Raw genomic sequence first — 24,340 nt, forward strand, 5'->3', positions numbered from 1 at the left:
TCACGCAGTCCGCTGAAGAAGCGTGAAAACACAGCACAAACGGGGGCGAGAGGAAGACGAGAAGAACGAAACGGGCACGTGAACTCTAATAATGGAAGCATCGCAAGGAAACAGAGGAAGAGGGCGAGAGACAGTACACGGCGTCGCGACTGCCCGAACCCCCCCCCTCCTCCCTGTACGCAGCGGGGGGAGAGGGGGGGGCATGTCGAAGGTGTGACAGCCGAACAAGGAGGCGAGCGAGAGATCACCCACTGGACTGCATCGTTGTGTGGCTCACAGGGAGGCAAAAGAGCCAGCCGCGGAAGTGCGGCGATTCGACGCCGTGCCGCAGCTCATCTGCGTGTGCTGGGTGAACGGGCTCTCCTCAACGCCGGCGCCGCCCCACATAGATGACGTGTCGCCGGTGGCCGAGGAGAAGCGCTGATGAAGCAGCACCGTGCGACGCGGCAGCGGAGTCCGCATGCCGCTGGATGGCTCATCCACGTCCTCGTCCTCTCCCGCCGCCCCACCGGGCAGCCGAATGGGATCTGCCAACGACGTGTTGGAGTCGAACCACAGCGGTGGGCGCATTCCGCCAAACGTGGCAGCCCGCCGTTTCTCTGGTGCTTGCTCCACCGCGGCTTCTAGATCTATCTTGCGCATCTCCTGCGCTGCCCTGCCCTCACCGGCAGCGCCGGCTGCGGTGGCGTGGCCGGCAACATCCGCGGCATCCTGTCCTGCATAGCCATACGAGGCTGCATTAGCAAGTGAAACGCAGCCAGAGATGCGATCCTCCGTCTCACATGTGGAGCGCCAATGCGCCGTGGCACCAAGCGCGCCCACGTCCTCGTCCTCTGTGCAGCCCTCCTCGCGTGCGGCGATGGTGGCCGTGGCCTCGCGCAGCTGCGTCATTGCCTGTTCCATCTGCGCTTTGGCTGTGTGGACGTCCTCCATCTCCTGCTGCAGGGTGCGAATAGTCTGTTGTTGGTGCAGGATAATCCGCTGCAGCGTCCGCACGTCTGTCGTGCAGGTTGGGGTAGCGCAGCGAGGCAACGGGGAAACGGTGTGCAGCCGCATCGATAGCGCAGCGGCGTCAGTGGGCACAGGACTGGAGGAGTGTCCCCCCGTAACGGAGGCTCGTTGACTAAGCCCCCGAACCGCCTCGCGCAGGAGGTCAATCTGCTCCTGCAACTCGCTCACTTGCTGCGCCGTGGCTGGGGGAGGCGACGCCTCTGAACCGCTTCGAAGCATAAGCGAGTTGTACTGGTCCACTGCATGTTTGGCGACTGGCTCGGGGCGCACCGCAGACGGGCTGAGCCGGTGCTCGGTGGTGAGCGAGCCTTCGCGCTGCGGAACGGGGCGGGGGGAGGGCAGAGTAGACACGACTTCGCCCGGTTGCGTCTCGAGCGAGGGGAGACGCTGAAGATGCCTCTCCAGCCACAGCACGAGCGAGCGCAAGTATGCATTCTCGGCCTCCAACTCCTCCGTGCTCCGCGCTGAGATGTCCACGGGGGCGTTCTGGCGATGGCAGTGCGCGAGTGCCTCTTCCTTCATGCGCGCGTACTCTCGCACCAGCTCGGGCGGCACCGTCAGGGAGGGTGATGCCGCCGCAGCTGCTGGTGCCTGGCCCTTGGCGACGCTGGTGGTCTGGGCGTTGACAGATCGGCGTGCCTGCAGCGAGCATTGGTGCGCGACATGGTATCTGTGCGGCATCGATTTCTCCACGTACGAGTCGCATAGCTCCTTGAAGGTGTGATTCACAGTCGTGTGCGTCGGCGTAGACGAGCTCTCCTCCAACATTGTTGCTGCAGCTGGCACCCTCCGGGAAGGAGCCGTGGGCGCAGGGGAGTTGGCGTTAGCGGACATGGCGCCGACTTTTTTGCTCTAGGTGTAGATGTGTGTCTGTTTGCCCTGGGCGTGTCTCACTCCAATGTGTCCTGCCGGCTTCGCTGCATGTCGAGAGAGCCGTGTTGGGAGGAGGGCAAGATGAGGACACGTTGAGATGAGAGGGCACAAGGGAAAAAAAGGGTCGGCAGGATAATGGGTGACAGAGCGGTGCTGTTCGAAGGCGGCGGTAAAGTCGCAAGAGATGACTGAGGAGATGCAGAAAGAGCGAGGAAGGTGGAGCCGTGTTTGTCTGTGCGTGGGTGGGAGTAGGGAGGTCGTCGCGTACTGCTGCACGCGCAACGGTGCGCCTGGCACGCGTAGAGAAATGAACGCCGGACGGTCAGCGGTCGTTTTGCAACACAGTCGGATAGGCGCGAGAAGGGGATGGAGCGACGATTCTGGCGGCAGACCAAGTGCTGCGTCAACTCAGCTCTGCTATGCCCGGTGCACATGTCGTGTCGTTTTTTTTTTCGCTTTCATGCACGTACGAGGCCGTCGCAAGTCTCTACAGAAAGCATATGTAGCCCCACGATACGTGCTGGCGCCTCCGTAGGCACACATGTCTCAGCAACATCGGCAGCTGGAGAACTTCTCTTCCCGTCAAGAGTCCCCTCACGTCATAGGGGCACTCTATTGGAGAGAGGGGCGAGAGCGATCCATGCGCACACCGATGCGGCGCTACTGTAAGGTTCAAGCACACGTGCAGAAGAGAGAGCCAGACCGAAGGGAGGCACGAAAGGCGGATTCGCAACCCGAGGCACGCACACGCACACACCAGCACACACTGCGCACAAGCATGCGCCATCGCTTCTCTGCCTCGGCACTTCCCTTGACTTCGAATCATTTGCTGTGTTCATATCGTACTAGTCTCCCTTGCGCTTGCGACCACGGGTCAAAGGTTTCTTCATATGCTTCTTCTTATTCCCCATAGGGCCGCTGGACTTCACAATCGACAGCTTCGACCTTTGATCGGAGGGCACGCGTGATGTCATGGCGGCCTCGACAGCGCTAATGTAGTTTGCCCTAGCCTTCGCCTCTGGCGTCTTTTTGGCCTTTGTGAACGTGGACTTCCTCTTCGCCTCGCCCACGGACTTGCGCAGAGCGCCTGCGCTCTTGTGCCTCGACTTGCTCCGCAGCGACTTCTGCGCCATCTTGCGCTCCGGGCGGTTCAGGGAAGACAGGGCGGAGAGAGCGCAAAATCCACGGAAGGGCAGGTCGGGGGAGTGAGGGGGGGGGATTGTGGAGCTATTGCTGACCGCAAAGCGCAGCAGGAGAAGGAGAGCGAAAATGCACGCGATGAGTGATGTGTGCGACACGCGCACGTGAAAAAAAAAATGGTGGATGAGAGACGAGGAAGCGACATGGAAGAAGGGGCGCCGGCTGTTTTGGGAGAGACGGTGCGAAAGTGAGAGATGGGAAAGCTGCAGTAGGCACATCCATCAACACAACGGGAAAGAAAGAAGGCTGCTGGTGCAGCCAGGGCGGCTGATGATGTCTTGTTGCCTTCTTGCAGGAAGGCATGAGGGAGGAGAAGCAAAGCGGTGTGTGTGCGGCATACATACACGCACGGCTTTGCTTCTTCGCACACGTCCCCTCTTGGCCTTCATCTCCGTCTCTCCTACAGCTGAGGGAGCTGGTCGTCGGTGCGTTGCACTGTCGGATGCAAGTGTAGGTGTTTGGTGGCAGGGGAGCATGTCTACAAGAAGCCGGTGCGCATTCACGCAACACAGGCGAGTAGAAAGAGATAGAGCACGGGTACGAGGGTAGAGAGAGGCATCAGAGGCAGGAAGGGCAGGGCCTCAACGCCAAGCAGACACGGAGCTAGCCTCCCTCCACGTGTCTACGCCTCCATCCCCATACCCCCATACACCCTCCCTCCCGAACGACACAAAAAAGAACAAAAATTTATACATCCCATGAGCAAAGGAGAATTCGGCGGGACTATACATCACAGGTGAGCATGTAGATATGCGCAAGCGTGTTCGCGCGCGTCTACGCGGTGACTTTGGTAGACAGATACACACACGCACCATCATTCCACGAAAACACACACACACACATCGAACCGAGAGACAAAAACAGAGTGGGGCGTCACCACAGCTGCAAGCCTCTGTGAAATTGCAACAGCACAGCACAGCACAAGCGCGACTAGGAAAAGAAAAACATTAAGCAAACATCCCACTCCACATAAACGCCACACATGAATCCAAACAAACGTGCGTGTGTGTGCGTGTGTGTGTGTATGTGCATGTTTATGTGCGTACCGAACGCAAAGCAAAGTCATCCGCAGCCGAGGTACAGGCGCAGCATTCCCGGCCGCATGCGCGTGCGTGCCCGTGAAAAGCGAGGAGAGAAGCTAAAGAAAAAGCGGAGGGGGAACAGGAGGGGCGCTTGACGCAGACAGAAACAGACAGACCCATGACACAGGCAGACACACAAAAACAGAAAAAAAAAGAGAGGCAACGCGGGTTACGCCACCCAGGAAACGTTCAACGGTGTGATGGAGGAAAGCCGGTGGACCGGAGGTACGTGTCGGAGAGATTCAGGAGCGTGTGGAACAGACCCCTGCATGTTCGCGTGCGTGCCCGGATGGTGGCAAAAGCAAATAGCAGACAGACGGACAATATAGAGAGAGAGAACGATTGTATCTTCCTCTCGCGTCTCGTCTGGTGAAGTGCACATCCCTGAATCACCGGAGGCTGCGGCTGTCAGTTGCGCTGTAAGCGAGAGAACGCACGGGGTCACACAAATCGCTGCAGTAGAGCCAAATACAAAACAGCCAAGGAGCATCGGCGCGCGCACGCGTACACGCACAGGCGGAATGCGGTGAAAAAGAGGGAGCGTGCTTCGGCAGCAGCGAGCACACGCAAGCAAGCCCACGCACACGCACCACTCTGCCGCGCCGCAAAGTCCACTTCGCCTATGCACGAAGATGTTCCGTCACACCGAGAGGAGGGAACAAAGGGAGACGCCGAAAAGCGACAAGAAAAAGAGCAGCGCGCCCGGGCAGTCGCCCACGGGCTCAGTGAAGAGACGAAAAGCGAAGATGGAATCCAAAGAGGCCATCAGCGGATGCGTGTACTCGACCCGCGTAAACTCAGTAATGCAGTGAAACCACACAGGCAGTGCCGCGCTCGATCCAGTGCGCCGGATCCACCTTGGTCGGAATCTCAATAGGGAGGACGAAGTTCGTAGAGTGCCCCGTCGTGCTGAGCGTGCCAGCACGCGTCAGTGTCTTGTACACCGGGCACACGTAGTCCTTGGCGTTGCGAGTGCGGTTTACCACGGGGTCCAGGAGAACCATCGGCATCTCAACGTAGAGCTCCTTGGGGCGTGACTCCGTCAGTGAGTGCTGCTCCGAGTCCCACCGCGCCCCTTCCAGGTACAAGCCGTACACCAGCGCTCCCTTGTCCGGTCGGGGTACCGTCTTGTGGTCCAGTGACACATCCTGCACGCTAAATTGAAAGGAAATGCTGTCGATGGCCTGGTGCACCTTACGGGCGTGGTTCTGAAGCGTGCCTGTCAGGAAAGCCTGCGGAAAGAAGAAGCCGCCGAACCAGAAGGCGGCCGGCGGTCCATGTGCGTACCAGTCCGCAATGAAGTGAACACGCCGCACCAGGTCCTCTACCCATTTCGACAGCGGCTTCAGCGACGGGTAGGCCAGCGCACTCCAGGACACCGGCACGCTGTTGACAAAGAAACTCGAGCCGACATCCTCTAGTTCCGCTGACATGACGACCTCACCCTGCACGGCCTTGAGGAATTCGGCCAGGCTCGTGTGGATAAACTTGAGTAGGCGGTTGTAGCGCCCAGCCTCCTGCACCAGCACCGTGTTCATTGACTCTTCATACTTGGTCGGGTACTTGGCACTGAAGGCGGCCATGTCAAACAGCTGAGGCAGCTTCGTCGAAATCTCCGTCGCCGTGGCCGTCAGCAGCTGCTCCCGCGAGCTCGACGTTGTACCGGCACCGCCACGCGACTCGAGCGCCAGGACCGTTGACAGGATGCTGTGCGTCGTGTTCTGCGCGCACGTAATGTCGGCATTCTCATGCAGGCCAAAAATTTCTGGTTGTGGGTTCAGAGGCCACGAATCGAGGTAGCTAAGGTAGTGCTTGCGACTGACAGGCTCGAGGGTGTGGTAGAGACCTGATGGCGAGAAGGCGTACCCGTCCTGAAGTACCTCCGGATGGACAAAGTGCTGGATGAGGGTCATGAGGCAGCGACGGTCCCAGTCGTCCGTGACACGCCCACCGTAGTTGATCTCGCCAGTCAGAAACGTCAGCACGTCGTATGGGATGGAGTCATACAGGGACAAGAACTTGCGGAGCTGCAGCAGACACACATTGCGGTCGGAGTCATTGAACTCGTAGGCAATGTTGAACCCGAGGGAGCCAAACTTCCGACGCTCTTGGATGACACCGTGGAAAAGGCATAGGGCGAACACCATCTTTTTGAACTCGGCGGGCTTCTCCTCGTGCTCGAGGTCCTCGGGGGTGAAACCGTAGTAGGAGCGCGTCACGTTCGCCCGCAGCCCCATCGGCGGCTCATTCGTCATCTTCACCGCCGTCTGCAGCACGGCCACCGGGAAGCTGGGTGACGGCATCGACGTCAGCCACAGGCGGAATTCCTTCTTCACCGTCTCCAGGGTAAAGCTCTCCACAATGGACTCCAGCGTCGGCATCCAGGACGAGGCGAGGTGGCAGTTCTGCAGCAGCACCCACTGCCCTTTCTCCCGCGCGCCACGGATCAATTCTTCTGCCTTCTTGCCTTGCCCCTGGCCAAGCGACACCTTGTCCAGTCGCTTCGACATCCGCATCGTCTCTGCGAAGCGCAGCAGGTCGTTCATCGGGTCTGAGCCGGCAGAGTTGATGAAGATAAGCGGCGTCAGGCAATCACTGTCCTTGTAGGCGTCCATCAAGTCGAACTGCGGCACCACAATGTATCGACTGCCCATGTAGTGCTCAATGAAGTGCTGAATCGCCAGCGCTACCTTGTCTACTCGGAAGCACCGCATCACGACCAGTCGCTGCATCGGTGTCGCTTTCTCACGCCACTCTCCCGCGAGGGGGTACGTGTCCGCCTCGTTGCTGTCGAACAGGTCCTTATAGTGCTCTATGTGGTCGCGCACGTGCTCGGCAAAGCCGGCAAAGCTGGAGAGGTGCTTGCTGAGGAAGAGCACCTCCGCCCAGCTGCTGTCTGTCATCCACGACGAAGCGGGGTTAGCCAGGGCATCGGCCGGGACACTGCCGGTGGGGCCAGTGAGCAGGAACCGGTACTCGGCATCCACCATGGCCCCGCTGTGCTGCACAAGGCTGGCGCAGAGGTAAAACGAAAACGTCAGCTTGTGTTTCTCAAACAAGGAGCGGCACACGTTGCTATAGAAGGAGTAGGTGAAGTAGTCCATCAAGTTGTGCACCCGCACCTCCACCGCGTCCTCCACGCTGCCGCTGTCGTCCTCCGCGACCTCCTTCGCTGCCGGCACCTGCGCGGCGTTGTCCACAGCGTTGAGGAACAGGCTCATGAACCACTGCAAAGAGAACTGGTACATGGGGTCGACAATGGCGAGCTGCGAGGCGCAGAAGAACAGCAGCGAGCCTCGCTCCGCGTGCGGGCGGTACTTGTTGCGCGTCTCATCAATCACTGTCTCCATGGCCTTCGCCTTGCCCAGTTCCTCGTTGATCTCGATAGACTTAGCCTTACTCTTCTCCAGCGTGATGATGAGCTCCTCCTGCTCCAGAATGTCGCCCTCCGCCTGCTCGAGCAGAACGAGAATGTTGGCCTGGAGGTCTTTCAGTTCGCAGTTCTTCTCTGCGTTGGACCGGGTGAGTCGCTGCTTCTCCAGCTCGAGGTCATTCCGCTCTTTCTCCACCGTCTTGCCGAGCAACTGCTCCTCCAGCCCGCTCGGGGTAATGAAGAAGTTTAGCAGCGACACGGTAACGATCGTCTCGGGCGTGTAAACCGGGTTCGGCAGCTTCGTCGTGAGGTACAGCTTGAAGTTGCGGTCGTACGGGATGGCGCTGTCCCCGATGCGGACATGCGAGGTGCTGCCAATCAGGAAGATGTTCTTCAAAAGCAGCGGCTCCAGCGCAGCGTCGAGCGACTCGCCGACGTTCTCGATCAGGCACGGCAGCCCCAGGCGAATCGCGTTCTCGACAGTCTTCATGAACTTGTCGTTTGAGGCCTTGCACACCTGCAGGTTGTCATTGCGGTGAATGTTGCGCACCCACGCGTTCGCCTGTCCCTGCGGGTCGATGAGCAGAGGCCAGTTCCGTGAGTTGGCGAGGATGATAGCGTTCTCGGTGGACAGCGCGTCCGTCGGTAAGCCGCACAGCTGCCACTCCTGTATCTGCACCGCGTCGCCTGAGGTCGAAACGAGGTCAAACTCGGCGCTCGTCTCCACGTTTGCCGCGGTGAGGTGTGCCTTCCACTGCCGACGCACGTCATTGCGATAGGGTGCCGTGAGGGGTCCGCAGTAGGCCACCGTGGCCGCCGCAATCACCATGTCGCCGACAATGTAGCACTCCTGCTCCTTGTACTGCTCCACCAGCGTGGTCCAGCGACCCTTCTCCCCGCCGAGGCCGTCGATCAGCCTCGCCGCGCGCTGCAGCTTCAGCGATGTGCGCTCCACCTCAGCCTCGAGCGCCGCCTGCGCGTTGAGGGCGTCGTCGTACTCCTTCTCCAGCGCCGCCACGGCAGCAATGACGCGGTCAAGCGTTGCCTGGGTGGCGCGCAGGGCCTCCGTCACCACAGCCAGCTCCGCCTCCGTCGCAGCAAGCCTCTCGCGCAGCGGCTGAATCTCTCGATTCACAAAGAACCACTTGTACATGGCACGCACCCACTGGCACATGGCCATGCATGGCAGAGAGACCGCCCTCACCTTCTCCGGCTGGAACTCCTCGTTGTCGTAGTAGACGCGCACCTTCTCCATCAGCGCCGTGTCCATCGCCTCGCGGTTGAAGCCGCCTTTCTCCGGCGGCTGCACGAGCAAGTCTAGCAACCGATTCGCGTCTCGCATGTAGGACTTCGCGCACAGCCACCAATCTGGTACCTTGCGGCCACCCGGAGGACCGCTGTAGAACTCCTTCGGGCAGTTGCCAAATGTGAGCAGCAACGCGACGGCCTCCATGACGTATTGCACACCCTTAGGCGGATTCGCGTACTTGTTCAACTCCGAAATCTCGGCCGCTTTGATCTTGGACAGCACCTTTACAGCCTCCGCCAGGGCCGGCTCCGCCTCCGCCAGGCGGTCGGCGCACTCGCGTCGCATCTTGGCACACTCCTCCGCCTTCACGGAAGCCTCCGCCTCCTCCCTGCGCGCGTCCGCCTCCTTCACCGCCGCCTCCTTTCGGTCCACCGTCAGCCGCTCCATCATGGACTGAATCTCTGCCTTTTTCTGCACCAGCACCGGCTGCTGCGCCTTGAGCTGGGCCTCCAGCTCCGCCACCTGCACCTCGGTGTGCCGCAACTTCTCCAGCCCCTTCTCGAGGCGGCCGCGCTGCTCGCGAACGAAGCGGCGCTTTGCCGCCGCCATCGTTTTGAAGTTGGAGAGGAGCGACAGATAGGACGTCGGCGTCACGTACGAGCGACGGCGTGTCTCTGTGAAGAAGCGCTCCGTCACTTCCGCCGCCGCGCGATGCACTGCCTGGAAGCAGCCCGGCAAGTCGGCATGGCTTGCAGCCACCATGACGTCAGTAACGTCGCCGGCGTTCAACTGCGCTGCGGCTACCGACAGTAGCGCCTCGGATGGCCACTCGGCAAACCAGTCGATCGTGCAGCACGCAATGAGCGACGGAAACATGCGCAGGCGGCTGCGAAACGCCTCTCCAATAGGAGAGAAGGCGAGGACAAGGTGCAGGTTGGCCCGCGCCTCCTTCACGAAGCGCGCGTACACCGACACCTTCGTCGTTGGCAGGCTCTCGCTTAGGCAGACGCCGCGAAACTTGTCGTTGATGAGCTCGATATCTTGGTCCTCAAAGAGGTTCGGCACATCACCCGATGTGAGCAGGCCCGCCACGTCCTCCAGAAACGTCGGATGCACCAGCTGGGTGTCGGCGAAGAGAAACGTCCGCTTCTTCTCGTCCTTGCCACACTCGAGCAGCAACTTCGCCAGGCTTTCGTGCCATTCCTTGACACCGAAGTTCTTCGACAGCTCAATCGTGAACACCTCCATCTCGGCAATCAGCGAACAAGCCAGGCGCGTGAGTGACTTGCGTCCCGACCCGCCAACGCCGAGGAGGAGGCAGTGCCCGTTCGGCAGTCGCAGCACGCGCGAGATACGGCAGACGTGCTCGATGGCGTCGAGGAAGAGCACGAGGTTCATCTTCACTTCATTCTCGTCATTGTACGTCTCCAGCAGCTCATTCATGCGTGCCGTGAGGGCGTTCATGTCGGTAATCTGCTCGTACACGCCCTTGTCGCTCAGCACGTCGGCAAAGATGAGGCGGTCAGCCTTCACTACCTCGTTGTAGGACTTGTTCACGCCCATGGATGGCAGCTCGGCGTTGAGGTACTCGATAAACAGACCCTTGTCTGTCGCGTCGACGAGGCGATCGTAGAAGACGCGCTGCATCTCGTGCATCCACAGCCGCACGATGGATTCCTCAGACTGCAGCACCGACTTCTCCGCCGTGTACAAGAGGGGAAAGACACGCATCACATCTCGCATGTTGAAGGAGTAGTGCACGTGCGCCGGAGTCGGCAGAAAGACCTGGGTGCACTTGCGAAACACCCGCAACGTGCTATCGGCCACGGCGGAGGCGACGTTCGCGAGGCGGTCAGCGAGGCCGCCAGCGAGGATGGCCTGCAAGATCGTTCGCTTCGACATGTCCGACATCTCGGGGAAGGCAAGGTAATTGAAGTAGCGCATAAAGCGGTTCGAGACCCGGCTGCGGCCTCCGCCAGGCGGCCCCATCGCCAGCGCAAGCGAGCAGTCGATGATGGAGGACCACTTGATGCCGCCTGTAAAGTTGTAGAAGCCGCCCTGGGCGAGCATCTGCCGCAGCAGCTCCACCGGGGGCTGCGCGCCGTACTTCTCTGGTTGCGGCAGGTTCGCGTCGTCAATGAAGATGAGAAAATGCTTACCGGCAGGGGCGCCGTAGACGTGCGAGCGTCGCTTATCGAACTTGGCCATCAGTGAATTCTGCAGCACTGTGCACTTTGTCTGCGCCGAGAAGGTGAAGCTGAGGCCGAGAAAGTTGGCCGGCATGCCGCCGCCAAGCACGAGACGCGCGAGCGAGATGGACTTGCCGGTGCCAGTCGGACCAACAGCGGCGACGTTGACCTTCTGCGCCATCAAGTGCTGCAGCACGTAGTTTTGCCGCGTGCTATCGATTGTGGGGACAATGATGTCGTCAAAGCGCGTGCCGTCAGGAATCTCCAGCGTTGGCTGCTCGCACATCCAGCTCACCCATTTCCCCGCCACCGACGGCGAGAGCGCAGGAGCACCGGTGCCGCCATCGCCGTCGGCAGCCACAGATGCGTCCTCCGCCATCACACCGGCGGGGTCGTAGCGGTAAACGTAGTCGTACAAAAACACCTCCGCGCCGCCGCTGCCGCTCGTGTCCTCGGCTGGCAGAAGCGGCAGCCAGTGAGTGTCACCATTCGCCTCCGCGAGTCGCCACACCGTCGCGGAGAAGAGCTGCCGCCCTGCCTCGTCGCATGTGGCGCCAATGCTCCACACCACCGAGAAGAAGAAGAGCGGTGGCACCGCGCCCGCCATGACGGCCAGACGCTCCGGCGACACCTGCAGCTGTCCTGAAGCCGACTTGGCTACCTCGAAGCTCTTCACGTATCCCTCCATCATGTGGAAGAAGGAGTGCACGAGGCCGCTGGTGGTCGAGGTGACGTACTCGTGCACGGCGCCACTGCGCACCAGCTGCACGAGCTCCTCGACGTATGTGTTCGCCAGCCTCTTCAATGTCTCACGCTGGGACTCCAGGTAGGGCGGCAGCGCCAAAATCCAGCTTGCGATGAGCGCGGAGATAGGGACGCACGTGGCGGGATCGAGGTAGATCATGCCGCACCGAGATACGGTAGCCGGTGACGCCACGGCGAGGTCCTCCACCTCGAACATCATCGTCATATCGCGACTCATCTGGATGATTTCGCCGGAGACGAGGCAGAGTTTCTTGTTCTCGTCCAGGACAGTGTTCATTGACTCGATCCACAGCGCATCAACAGGGCCGTCGAACATCACCCAGTGCTTGCCGATGAGGTTGCCCTCGTCGCCGTATCGGGCGGCGCAGCGGAACAGCACGCATAGCACGCCATCCTTCCACTCGCCGTTTTCGTCGTAGGCGCCGTACAGCTGGTCCATCGTGACAGACTTCGGGTTGCAGATGTGCGTGAACACCTTCTGAATCCGGCGCGCGCCAAAGTCGTTGCCCTTCGCTTGGCGGGTCGCGCAGTCGGTCAGGGCACGCTGAAGCGTCGTGAAGGACGCTGTCTTGCCACTGCCAGCCGGGCCGACGAGCATGAGGCCGTGGCGCAGCATGGTGATGTCGTACAACTGCAAGCATTTTTGGACAAAGGCAGAGACGGGCTGCTGGTGCGCCTCTGTGATGGCCGTTGTCAGTGCCTGCACCACGGCACCGTCGTCGCTCTGCGGCAAAGCCGTGCCGGGGAACAGGTCGCTTATGATTCCGTCGAATAGCAGAATGTCGTCCTTGAGGAACTTCGGCACGTTCGAGTCGCGCAGCGCACGCAGCAGCAGCTCATCCTCGTCTCCATCGGGCCGCTCCTGTTTGTTTAGCCCGGCTGCCGAGATGACGGTGTTGACGGCGCGCATACCAAAGTCGTAGTGGTCCTGCGACGAGAGCTGCTCAGAGCTCAGCTTGAACGTCATGACCATCTTCTGCGCCAAGGCGCGCGCCTTCTGGTAGCCGTACGAGAAGAGCCGGATCTCACCAATCATGGCGTAGTCTGGCACCATACACGCCACGGGGCGGAACAGCACCTTCAGGTTATCCGGCAGCTCCGTGCGGCCGGCGTAGCCGGGGTTCATGGTGATGAAGACGGCGTGGGTCGGGTCGACGAGGATGTCGCTCTCCTCGAAAAGAATGCGGTACTGCTTCGTGGAGCACGCCTGTTGCAAGTCCGTCACCTGCTGCGCCACGACGGAGAGCACCTCGACGTCAATGCGGTTAAATTCGTCGAAGCACGCCCACGCACCGGTCCAGGCGAGGCCCTTGAAGAACCTGCCCATCGACCGGTACGTCATACCCTCCTGGCAGTTGAAAACGACGCACTGCTTGGCAAGTGCCTTGGCCAGATCCTTCGTCGTCTCTGTCTTCCCGGTGCCAGCGGGGCCGGCGGGCGCGCCGCCGAGGCACAGCGCCAGGGCACCTGTCAAGGTCAGATAGATGCGATCGGTTAGCGGGGTCACGACGAGGCGGGCCGTGTTGCCAAGGTACTCGCCACCGTAAACGAAGTGAGTGTCAACCTGGCGAATGTGGCAGAAGCCGTCGCTGTGGTCGAAGTAGAAGCGCAGCTGCTTCATCCACTCGAAGGACTGCATGCTCGACACCTTCGCCGCCTGCATGCTGTCGACCGTGTCCTTGGCATGCACCTCGATCGTGATGAGCGCACCCATGTTGATCTGCTGCATCGCCGTCAACGGCGACTGAACCACCTCCACCAGCTGCCGCAGCTGCCTGTCTAGCACCTTTGCGTAGCCATCCACCTCGCCCTTCGTAGTGAGGGCCTCCTCGCAGCCTTGGGTCCAGTATATCTGCGCCACCGCGATAACCGCCTGCGCAGGCCACTGCAGCACCCACTCGCTGCGACGCGTGCTGAGGTACGCCCCGAAGGCGCGTTTCACCTGCGCATGCACGCTGTCTTTCATCATCTTCTCCAGAAGCTTCAGCCACTCCTCCACGTTACCGTGCGGCACTACCGACTTCACCGCTGGTATGTACTCGCCCTCGCCGCTGTAGAAGCCGGTGATTGTCTCCACATCCGCTGTCACCGCATCCCTGCACTCCTCGCCGCCCGCGTCCGGGGCGCGCGCCTCGTCGGGGTGAATGCTTTTCCACTGGAGGCGGTGCATGCCCTCGAACAGCTTGGCGATGTTCGGGTCGATGCGGCGCACCTCCTTCGCCTGCGACAAAATCTCCAGCAGTTCCTCGTCAGAGAGGAAGTAGAAGCGCGGAAACGTCTGCCGCTTGTCCGCCAAGTAGTCGTTCAGGCCCCGCTGAACCTCTTCGAGGAGCCGGTTCGCCTCGCGCAGGTGATCCAAGAGCTTGTTCGTGCCAATGCAGTACTCGAGTGCGTTTGGCTGCGCGTGCGCGTTGCCCATGACACGTCGCCATGTGCGGTCCACCTTCTCGAACAGCGTGGACAGTCGCGGTAGCTGCATGGCGATGTCCTCCGAGTTGAGAATCGGCTCCAGATAACGCCACGCTCGCTGGCACTCCAGCCATTGCTCGAGTATGTCGGAGATGAGGTTGAGGGAGCGCTCCCAGTCCGTGATGGACTCCTCGAAGTAGCCCTTGAATGGAGAGAACTGCAGCTGCTGGACGAGGTTGAGGTGCTCGTCGAGGAGCTCCACCACCTCGGAGGTGTCCTTGAGGATGTACGTGCCCGTCTCCTTGTATGCCTCGATGATGAAGCACTTGGTCTCCCACTTGGCGCGCATGTCCTTGAGCGTCATCTCGATCTGCGACTCCTTCGCGGCCACCTCGCAGTAGCTGATAATGGTGTCGCGGTGCGCTAGCAGCGGTTCGCAGTCCTCCAGAAGCATCAGTGTGTCGCCAGGCACCAGCTTCATTCCGAGCTTCTGGGACAGGCCGGTCCAGTGGCGTTCCCTCATGCCAGGGTGGCGCAGCGACGTTAGGAAGGACACCCACGGCTTGAAGCCCTCGACGGCGGTTTTGACCTCTTCCACAATCTTGAGCAGCGCCGCCTTGTCCTTGAACGTCTTGGCGAGGTTCACCATTGTCTTGAAGGCGGCAGTCACTGTCGACTCGATCTCCGCGGCGTCGAGAGTGGTGAAGGCGTCCGCGTGCCAGCGGCGGTACGACTCCTGCCAGGTGTACGTCGTCAGCCACAGATCGCTGTACGGCTTGAACTCCTTATCCAGCTCAAAGACGTTACGGTAGTCGGAAAGCTTGTCTCCAAAGAGGCGCTGGTCGCTGTTGATGGAGCGGGCCTCCTCAATGCACTGCCGAATCTCAATGTTGTGCGTCTTGACCTCAGCCGCCACCTTGTCCGCTTCGGCCGCCTCGGTGTGCTTCGAGAAGGTCGCGACGACGCGCTGCAGCTGTTCTACCCTCTTTGAGAACTCCTCCTGCCGCTTCTGCAGCCCAGAGTGCAGCTCCTCCTGGACCTGTTCGAGCTGCTTGCGTACGGCGTGACTGCGCAGGGCCAGCTGGCGAGGCCAGCCAATGGCCTCCCACTTCAGGCGTGACTCGTCGTCGCTGAGCTCAAACTGAAACCCGTCAAGGATGCTGTAGCACTGGCGAACCTCCGCGATGTGCTCCACCAACTCCGCCACCTGCTCTCCCATGCCGTCCATGAAGGCGTACAGTTCGTACAGCTTCTCCGGGCTCTGCGGCGTCTTCTCGATCGTGTTGACCATGCGCGTAAACGCCTCCCGCACGTGCACCGCCTCCTCCTTGCCGGTTTTGCCGATGAGCCGCATCACCAGCCGTGCCAGCTCCTCCTCCTTCATTGACATGAGGTAGCTGAAAGATTGGCAGTCAACGACGAAGTTGCCAACGGTGAGGAAGAGCGGTAGCCGCTCGGCCAGGTTTTTCTTGGCGCGGAGGTGCTGCGCGATCTCCTCCTTCATCTCGTCCATGCTGTGCCCGGCCTCCGCGTACTTCTTGATGAACTCCGCCTGATCCAGCCGGATGAGCGGGAGGAGCTCATCATACGTGTTCAGGTACGTCTGCAGCGGCACCAGCGAGGCCCGCACGGCGGTCTGCACACGCTCGCGCAACAAGCACACGTGCTCCTCCTCCTTTTTCACCGAGTCGAGGAAGGGCCCCTCGCCGTCGCGGTTCCAGAAGTATTGCGTCATAACATAGCGCTCCACATGCGGAATGGACTCGGTGCAGGCAATGGCGTCGTTGAATAAATCCACGATGGCCGCCTCGAAGTCGTCGAAGGAGATAGAGTAGGAGAAGTGCCCATCCTTCTCCATCAGGTCGATCGTGAAGAGAGGCTGCTTCTCCACGCAGTCATCGGCGTCGCTGCCGGGCCACGCGTTCACCACGTTGTTCATGTCCTGCACCGTCACCGTGAAATCCGACACCTCCTCGAAGAAGTCTGCGAAGGAGTGAAGCGACGAGTACACAAGCTGGAACAGCATGTCCTCCATCATGAACTTGACCGTCACGAAGAATTTCTTTAGCTTCGACATTTCGTAGACGCTCTGCTTCGCCTCGCGCGTGTTCAGCCAGCCCTTCCCCGCCGACTGAAAGCTGCTGACGATGGTCTCGCAGATGCGCGGCAGCCACTCCTCTTTCAGCTGCCGCGACGCCGAGGCGAGGTGCTCGCGCTGACACTTCACAAACGACTCCAGAGGCATCTGCCGCTCCTTGGGTAGGTTGAACAAGGAGCCCTCGAGCACCTTCATGCACTCCCGCTGTATCCCTGTCAACGCCTGCACCACCTCCGGCTGCGTAAAGTACGTCGCAAACGTAAATGCCTGCTCCTGCTCGTCAAACACAAAGCCGTCGCCCTCCACGCAGATCACCGTGGACGGATCTCCCATGTCGCTGCGGTCGACGGCAAGGTTGGGGCCACGCAAAAGCTCTTCGGGGTCCATGTGGGTAGAGTTGACGACCATGCGAGCCACAGACTCGTCGATGCGGATGCGGTCACGCAACAGCAGACGGTTGTGGCTGCGCTGCCACTCTAGCGTAATCTCCGATATTAGCCGCTCCACGCGCTCCGCCACGTCGGGGAACTCGGCAGGGCTGAGCTGAGGGATGTCTGTGCCGAGGTGGCGCAGCCGCTCTGCCAGCCCGGCGTCCAGCTCTTCGAGGCTCGCCACCAACATCGAGTCGCAGCACAGTCGGTAAAGAATCCACGAGGTCGTCTTCTGGCGCTGCGTGTGAGCGCTGACTAGGCGCTGGACATACACGATTGGATCCTCGGCAAGAAACCGCACAAAGATGCGGGGCAACGTCGCCACCGGCTCGCCGGCCTCCCCGTATGCTGCAGTACCAGTACCGCCCCCGTCCCTCGTGCCGGCGGCGCCGGCGCCGTCGCTATACGAGGAGCGCGCCGTCGTCGGGGCGGAGCCCCAATAGAGCCGAATCGTGTTCGTGTCCTCGGCCCATCCAATCACGCGACACGGACGGAGCTCAAAGAAGTCCTGGTCTTTGCAGTAGTACACCCCCTCCGCTGGAAGAAAGCGAGACGCCTGCGTTGGTGCCATGGCCGCCATCGCCATCCACTCAGACGGATTGCGGCAGTCGTAAGAAGTGTCGTCGAAGATCTCCAGCGGCAGGCTCTGCGCACTACGACGCGCCAGTGCCTCCCAGGTGAGCCCACTGACCTGCAAAAGACGGTCAACGCACTCACTGTCGTACAGTCGGCGGCGGCGCTCGATCTCGACGTCGCGTGGCATGCGGCCCCGCTTGTAGGCGTACGGCACCTGCACCTTCGGTTCGAAGGTGCCGAGGCTCGCCGTCGGAAACCGCAGAGCGGACTCTTTGTACACGCTGCTAACCGGTAGAGCAGCGAGGGCAGTGGCTGCCCCGGTGTCAGCGTTGCCGGTGGCAGCGGCGCTACTCTCCGACGCTGCGAAGGCGGCGGCATTCGTGCTTCGCTGCGCGTCACGATGGTGGCTCTCCATCATTGACCCGCGGACTGGCGCAGTCTGCTCCACCTCGTCGCCTGTCGCCACGGTGGTGGCACCGCTCTGAGGGCGAAGAAAGCTTTGCAGCATATCTTCGAGTGTTACAGCGTCGGTGATGCGTGCGAAGTTAGGAGCGTGTGCTGCAGGCAGGAACTCGCTCCCGCTGAAAAAAAAACTTGTATTAAGCCCGAAAGAGCTCCGCGTCTGGCAGCAACGCTGCTGAATGCTCCGCGATGACGCCCGTGCGCGTGTCAACTCTGGAGTGCTCTCTTGTGGGCCAGCGCACACGGGTACCGCTTGAAGTCCCTAAGAAAGCCGCTCGTGGCGTTGAGCGATATTAGGGGCGCGCTGCGGCAACGCGCCGAGGATTGAGGTGAGAGGCGGCCCGTAGCGGTGACAGCAACGGCAAAGAGGGGGGAGGAGGGGGGATTCAATAAGATCCAAAACAGAGAAACGCAAGCTGCAGAGAAGACGAAACAATCAAAAGAAAGATCCAGCTTCCGCATGCACACGCGCACGCACAGAGAAGTGATTGTGAGCTCAAACCGGAACCTCTGCAAGCAGCCAAAGACGAAAAATGAAATGGTCAAACAAAAAAAAACGTCTATGTACACAAACGGCTGCTCGCAATGAAGGACCTCTCTCACCACCGACGCGGAGAGAGAGGCGAAGGAGAGTGAGGAAGACACGTCGTTGGCTCACAGCCTGTCAGAAGTTAGACAAGTCCCTTGTCTGCTCCGTCTGCGGTGTAAGCGTTCTGCTCCAAAGATATTCCACACCTGATCCGTGCGTCGGTCAGCGTGTGCACGTCTGAGCCGTCTCACGGTGCTGCAGGAGGGGAAGGTTCGAATTAAGGAGAGAGGAACGGGGGAGGGGGGGGGTGAAGTGGGTTGTGCGAGCACAGAGGTGGAGAGAGAGAGAACAAAGTAGAGCGGTGCGCGGCGTGTGAGCTGCCATTGAAGACACCCAAGCATGCATTATGCAGATGTGCCTTTCACCAACACAGGTCCTCAAACGTCCATGGGAGGTAGGCGTAGAAAAGAAAGCTACGACATGACAGAGGCGTGCACCATCCATAAACCTAATCCGCTTTGCCCAATGCGATGCACCGCCGATCGAAAGCGGCTCCCTTCCCCCCCCCACCTCTGCCTGTCACGCCCGACGGAGGAAAGCGGCGAGAAAACGAGGGAGTCTTCCGACAGTCCAGAAAGAGCTGCAGAGGCCACTGTCCGCCTATGCGACCAGTTATTTTTTTTTCAGCTTCTGTTTCCAGGGTTGTTGCAGTAGAGGCGCCCGCCAAGCATCGCCACCATCACCATCAGCACGCATGACGCATACATCCACAGCGTGTGGGAGAATGAGAAAGATAGCAACAGAGAGAGAGAGCGAGAGACTGGTTGGTTGGCGGGGTTGTTAGACGGGAACGGTGGCATACGAGAGGCATCCAAAGACACGACAAAAAAAGGTGAGAAAAACAAACAAACGAAATCGTACAGGCAACAACAAGCACGTCCGACGACACGCGCAGGCACAGGCACGGGCACGCACACACACGCCTGCAGAAAGAAGTGCTCTGTAGCACCTCTCCTGATACCTCTAGGAGAGTTTCTTCAGAATCTTGTTCGCCTCGCTGGCGACGAGGCGCATGTGCGTGCAGTCGGCGGCGTTGGCCAGCACTGACATGACGCGCGAATCGCACTTGAGTTCCTCGAGCACGTCGCGCGAGGTGGACTCGCACGACGTGGACAGAGCTGTCAGCAGGCTCACGGCTACGGCACGCCTCGCCGATGACAGAAGCGCATTGGACAAGGCCCCTGCCCACATCGCGATTGCGGATGCCGAGGTGAGGTCATTGCGGGCCGTTGACGAAAGACGGGCAAAGTCCTCTATCACGGAAGCGGCGGACTCCATCAGAGCAATACTGTTGGCTGTGTCTGCGCAAATGGGCAGCAAGACAGAGCTGATGGAGTCCGCCTGCACACAGCTGGCGCACTGTGCCGTCACCCGTGATGACGAGTCCCCCGCCACGCGGCGCACCACCACCGCCAAGAGATTGCAACACATTTCCACCAGCGGCTCATTCCTGCCCGTGGCGGCGGACGCGAGCGTCTCAAGGGCCAGCGCGCACAGTCCCTGGCGCACGACGTAGTTGAAGATATCTACCCGCTGGCTCACCAGCAGGCAGAGGTGGATAAAAGAGAGCGGATAGTACATGTCGCCGCCATCCCCGCTTCCATTCACGTAGTCCATTATGTGGCCCAATAGCTGCTCAGATACGAGGCCGGAGAGTTTGCTCTGAGCCATCTCGCCGCACGTCACGAGAAGCCGCATTGTGTTCGTGGGGATCGGGCTTGTCTCTTGCAAGAGAGAGGCAACATTCGGCGCCACCGCGTTCAGCACCTGGCGCGCGGCCGACGTGGCGCCACTGCTTTCCTTGCGCGTCGCCGTCACCTCGGCAGAGATGGGCACCATGGCAGACGTCAAGAAACGAATAGCAGTGAAGCGGCCGCTCGCCTCCTTGCGTCGCAGCATTTCTGCGTAGGAAGTGGCGAGGTACAGGCATATGTTCTCTTGATACCGCAGCACCTCCTCGGGGCTCTCGACAAAGCGGTCGGCGATGCGGTTGAATTCGTCCCGGTAGGTGCCGTAGATCGTGTTGTTCATGGCCTTGTCAATGCAGGTCGAGAGGCTCTGGAAGACATCCTTTTGAAAGTCGATGCCGCTGCGCACGGCGGAGCTGTTCAGCAGCTGCTGAATGGCGGCGAGGTGCGTCGCCGTCGAGGTCGAAGACACTCGGCGCGCAATGCTCGCGAGCTTCTCAGACACGAACCAGCCAAGGAAGGCCGACAAGGCTGCGCCACAGCGCTTCACGTACGAGTCCGCGTCGCGAACGAGGCGATCGAGGAAGGCGACGATGCGGCTGTTGAGGATTTGGCAGATGGTGCTCCCGCCGACGCAGCCGATAAGCATCACAAAGAGCAGCGTTTTGCCGTAGACAGCGACTGACGCCTGCTCGATCGCCTCGCTCAGGTGCTCAAGCAAGTCCTCACTCACGAATAACGCGTTGCCGACAACCTCCTCCGCATCCTCAACGCTGAGCGAGGACGTCAAGGCACAGCCTCGGCGGCCACTGCCGCAGCCGCCGCTGCTGTGCGAGTCAAAAGAGGCCTGCGACCACAATCGAGCAAACGGGCTTTGTAGCGTCACCAACCCCTTTACAATGGCGTAGTTAAGGAACGTTAGCAAGATCTGCATCGGGTGCGTGAGAGTGGATCGCTGCATCACGGTCGCGTACGACGTCACCGGCAGCCACCTGCACTGCATGACAGCGAGGATCAGCTCGTCCTTCACCATGGCGAGCTTGAACGCCGCGCACACTGCATCGGAGCGCATGTCCTCGCTCCGACCCTCCACCGACGGAAGCGCGAACACGGCCAGCAGCTTCTCCACAAAGACGGGGTCGGCAAAAAGCTCCAGCGTCATCTCCTTCTGCGGAGTGGATGCCATGTTCTCGATCATCTTTGCCGCATAATGCTTCAGCACGTCGTCGTCGGAGTCCAACGCCCAGGTGTAGATGCGCTTCACCGTGGCCGGCTGCACGTTCCACATGGCGCGCTGCCTCTTCTGCTGGACGGCGATGTAGAAAAGAAACTCACCGATGCATGCGATCAGCTTGCGCTTCACAGGCACATCTGTTTCGTCTTCAAACAACTGCATAATGTCTGGCAGGATAGACGACGAGGCCACTTCCGACGTGATAAAGGCCGTTGTGCGCACCAAAAGCCCCATAATGAGCGCTGCCGCTGCGCGAAAGCCCGCCGGCGCATCCTTGCGGCCCGCGTGCTTCACACACAGCCGCATCACGGAGCTGTTAACCGAGGCGCGTGCCACCTCCGCGTCACCGCAGAGCGAAATGACGTAGTTCATGGTGTTGAGTACATTATCGTAACCGCTGCTCAAGTTGGAGAGGGCCAGGTAGAGCGAGCGGAAAAACGCGGTGTGTTCCTTACCCGTCAAGCTGTTGATCTCCGCCGCCGTCAGCGCCGTAAAGCCTAGAGTGGAGATGTCGTACGACGGCTCGGGCGTGTACTCGATGCGGCTATTGTTGCTCAGAGGACGAATGTGCTGATCCGTATGATGGGGGAGGAGGTCGCTGATTGTGAGGTGACGCAGCGCCTCGCTCGCGAAGAGATGCAAGTTCGCCTCGGTCGGGCGGTCCTCCTTGGCGCCGGAGTTGGTCGCGTACGCGGTGCGTCCGCCTTCGTACGCTATGGCGGCGCTACCAGACGCTCGGCTGCTTGCCGCGCCGCGTCCCTTGCTCACGCGGTGCCTTTGTGGGTCACCGCCACTGTTTTTTGATTCGCTGAGACGACTGCGGCGAGAGGACGCAACGGCACTTGAGGAAGAGCCGTTGGCGTTGAAGGTATTCGACGCCGCTGAGGCCGTGGATGGGCAGCCGGGCACCAGGCTGCCGTGCGCGGTGGTGACATGGATTGTTGTGTGTGCGGCACGCTCCTGTGTCCGCTCAGGTAGCCGTTCCAGCAGCATCGCCGCGCTTGCGGTGAAGTCCAGCTCCTTTGCGACGTTCAACGTCGCCGCCGCTCGCTCCCTCTCCTCCACATTGTGCGTGGAAGCATTTGATTTCGCTGCCGCCACGGCGTGCGCCACTGCCGCGCGCACATCGGCGTCCGTCCAATTATACTGACTCGCGGCGCGTCCAGAACGCGAACGCCTGTAGTCCTCCCACGCCACCTGAGATGGAAAGCCGTTGCTCGGCAGCGGCAAGGGCTCATCCCAGAACTCGCTGCGCACGACATCGGCCCACGTGTAGCGCTTCAAAGGGTCTTTTTCCAGAAGGCCGCACAAGAGCGTTTGAAAAGACTCCGGCGCACCGGGCACCGTTGGCGTCGGACTCGTCAGTATGTCGTTCAGTAGCGTCTCGAGGTCGGATGCTGCAAAAGGCGGCTTGCCTGTCGCCAGCTCGTGCAGCACGCAACCGAAGGACCACAGGTCTGATGCCATCGAGTACAACGGGCGATCCTCCATGAACAACTCGGGGGCCATGTACAGTGGCGTCCCCACCAGCGGCCGCGTCGCCGCGTCGTGGAAGAGACAGGCTAAGCTAAAGTCGTGGAAGCGCAGCATTGCTGCGGAGTCCATCAGCAGATTACGAGTCTGCAAGTCGTTATACACGACACCCTTACTGTGGATATGCATGAGGCCCATCGCCACATCACGGCCAAATGCCTGGACCGCCTGAGTGGTGAGATTAATGTTCGAGCGGAGGATCGTGCTCATGTCTCCGCCGGTGCAGTACTCTGTAATGATCCACAAGTGATTGTTGGTCTCATACCAGTTGTGGAACTCTATGACGTTTGAATGGTGCATTGAGCGTAACAGCTGAACGCAGTTCACGACGCGCTCCCGTCGCTTCTTGTCGATGGAGGCAATCGCGTAGAACTCGGTGGTGGTGCGATAGCGGCCCTTGTAAATGGTGCTGAAGGCACCTTGGCCGATCTCGTCATTAAGTACATAGTTGTTCATGATGCGTGATCGCGGCGCGCCTTTTTCGTGCCACCTCAGTGCAGATGCATGTATGGCGGCTTTCAAGAGAGGGGTGGACTACGGAGATCGGGGAAAGAGGGCGCAGAGGAAGAGAGGGGGGACAAGGACAATGAATGCAGCGGGGCGGTGAGAACAAAACAAGGCAAACGTATATATATATATAGTTATAATGAAAGCCGCTATACAGATCTGTAAGAACGAATGTGCACAGAGAGAAAGAGGGAGAAGTGGTAGGGAAGGAGCGGAGGTGAGGGGTTGGGGCAAATAAGAAATAAAAAAGCGGCGGCACACACACACACACAGCCCTGCACACAAAATAGGAGAACAAACAGGACGATGAAGTGCGACAGAGGCGGTGCGCACAGAGAAAGAGAGCAACAGCGAGAGAGGGGGGAAGAGAGAGGGCGTGGACGGGCAAATACACGCACGTATGTGTGCGTGTGTGTGTGTGTGTGTGTGTGTGTGAAGAACTGCGTAAGCGCAGGCGTGTGCGTGCGTTGGTTGTACGGGCGGAAAAGGGGAGAGGAGCGAAGCAGAGAAAACGAAGCCACTGTCACTTAGTTTGACTGCTTCTTCGTTTTCGTTTTTTCTTTTCGTGCGCGTGTGTGCGTGTGTGAGCTCTGACTAAGAGCGACCTAGAAAAGGGGGAGAGGGCCGAGATGCGTTGAGGACAGGAAGAGCAGCAGAGACCCACAGACTGGGATGCAGCCGACGCCACACGCGCTACAACACGGCAAACAAAATCACAAGAGAAAAAAGAGAGGAAAGGAATGAAGATGGTGGCAAACGACTGCTCACGGGCGCACAGACTCGTACTCGTGTGCCTGATAGACGGAGTGGAATGCCTCAAAGGATATGAGGGGTCGAAGAGAGAGCAGTGGACTTCGCCGCACACGCCGTCGTGCGAAGCGGGCGAGAAAAAAAAAACTTGAATAAACGTGCAGTGGAGCTACCAGTGTGGCTGCGTATGCAAATGTGCGTATGCGTATGTATCTACGTGGGTATGCGCACACCCTGTGGGGGAGGGGGGGGTGCACCCGCGCGTTAATACGCCTCTCGTCACGATCGAGCGAGACAGAGATGTAGCACACCCAAATCAAA

At 60.1% G+C, this 24,340-nt stretch overlaps 4 protein-coding genes across 4 annotated transcripts; all 4 read right to left on the minus strand.

Moving 5' to 3' along the window:
• Positions 1-273: 273 nt before the first annotated feature.
• LINJ_28_0630 (hypothetical protein, unknown function) lies at positions 274-1,779 on the minus strand (the record flags this gene model as incomplete). The annotated part of the gene is made up of 1 exon (XM_001470058.1): positions 274-1,779. One exon carries the CDS (start codon positions 1,777-1,779, stop codon positions 274-276), a length of 1,506 nt encoding a protein of 501 aa, XP_001470095.1.
• Positions 1,780-2,729: 950 nt separating this feature from the next.
• Positions 2,730-3,017, minus strand: LINJ_28_0640 (conserved hypothetical protein; the record flags this gene model as incomplete). Its single annotated transcript, XM_001470059.1, has 1 exon — positions 2,730-3,017. The coding sequence occupies one exon, from the start codon at positions 3,015-3,017 to the stop codon at positions 2,730-2,732; it is 288 nt and encodes a 95-aa protein (XP_001470096.1).
• A 1,946-nt stretch (positions 3,018-4,963) lies between these two features.
• On the minus strand, positions 4,964-17,674 carry LINJ_28_0650 (putative dynein heavy chain; the record flags this gene model as incomplete). Its single annotated transcript, XM_001470060.1, has 1 exon — positions 4,964-17,674. The coding sequence occupies one exon, from the start codon at positions 17,672-17,674 to the stop codon at positions 4,964-4,966; it is 12,711 nt and encodes a 4,236-aa protein (XP_001470097.1).
• Positions 17,675-19,270: 1,596 nt separating this feature from the next.
• Positions 19,271-23,218, minus strand: LINJ_28_0660 (putative protein kinase; the record flags this gene model as incomplete). Its single annotated transcript, XM_001470061.2, has 1 exon — positions 19,271-23,218. One exon carries the CDS (start codon positions 23,216-23,218, stop codon positions 19,271-19,273), a length of 3,948 nt encoding a protein of 1,315 aa, XP_001470098.2.
• Positions 23,219-24,340: the final 1,122 nt, after the last annotated feature.

The sequence above is a fragment of the Leishmania infantum genome, chromosome 28 (genome assembly GCF_000002875.2).
Source record: "Leishmania infantum JPCM5 genome chromosome 28".
Lineage (NCBI taxonomy): Eukaryota > Euglenozoa > Kinetoplastea > Trypanosomatida > Trypanosomatidae > Leishmania > Leishmania infantum.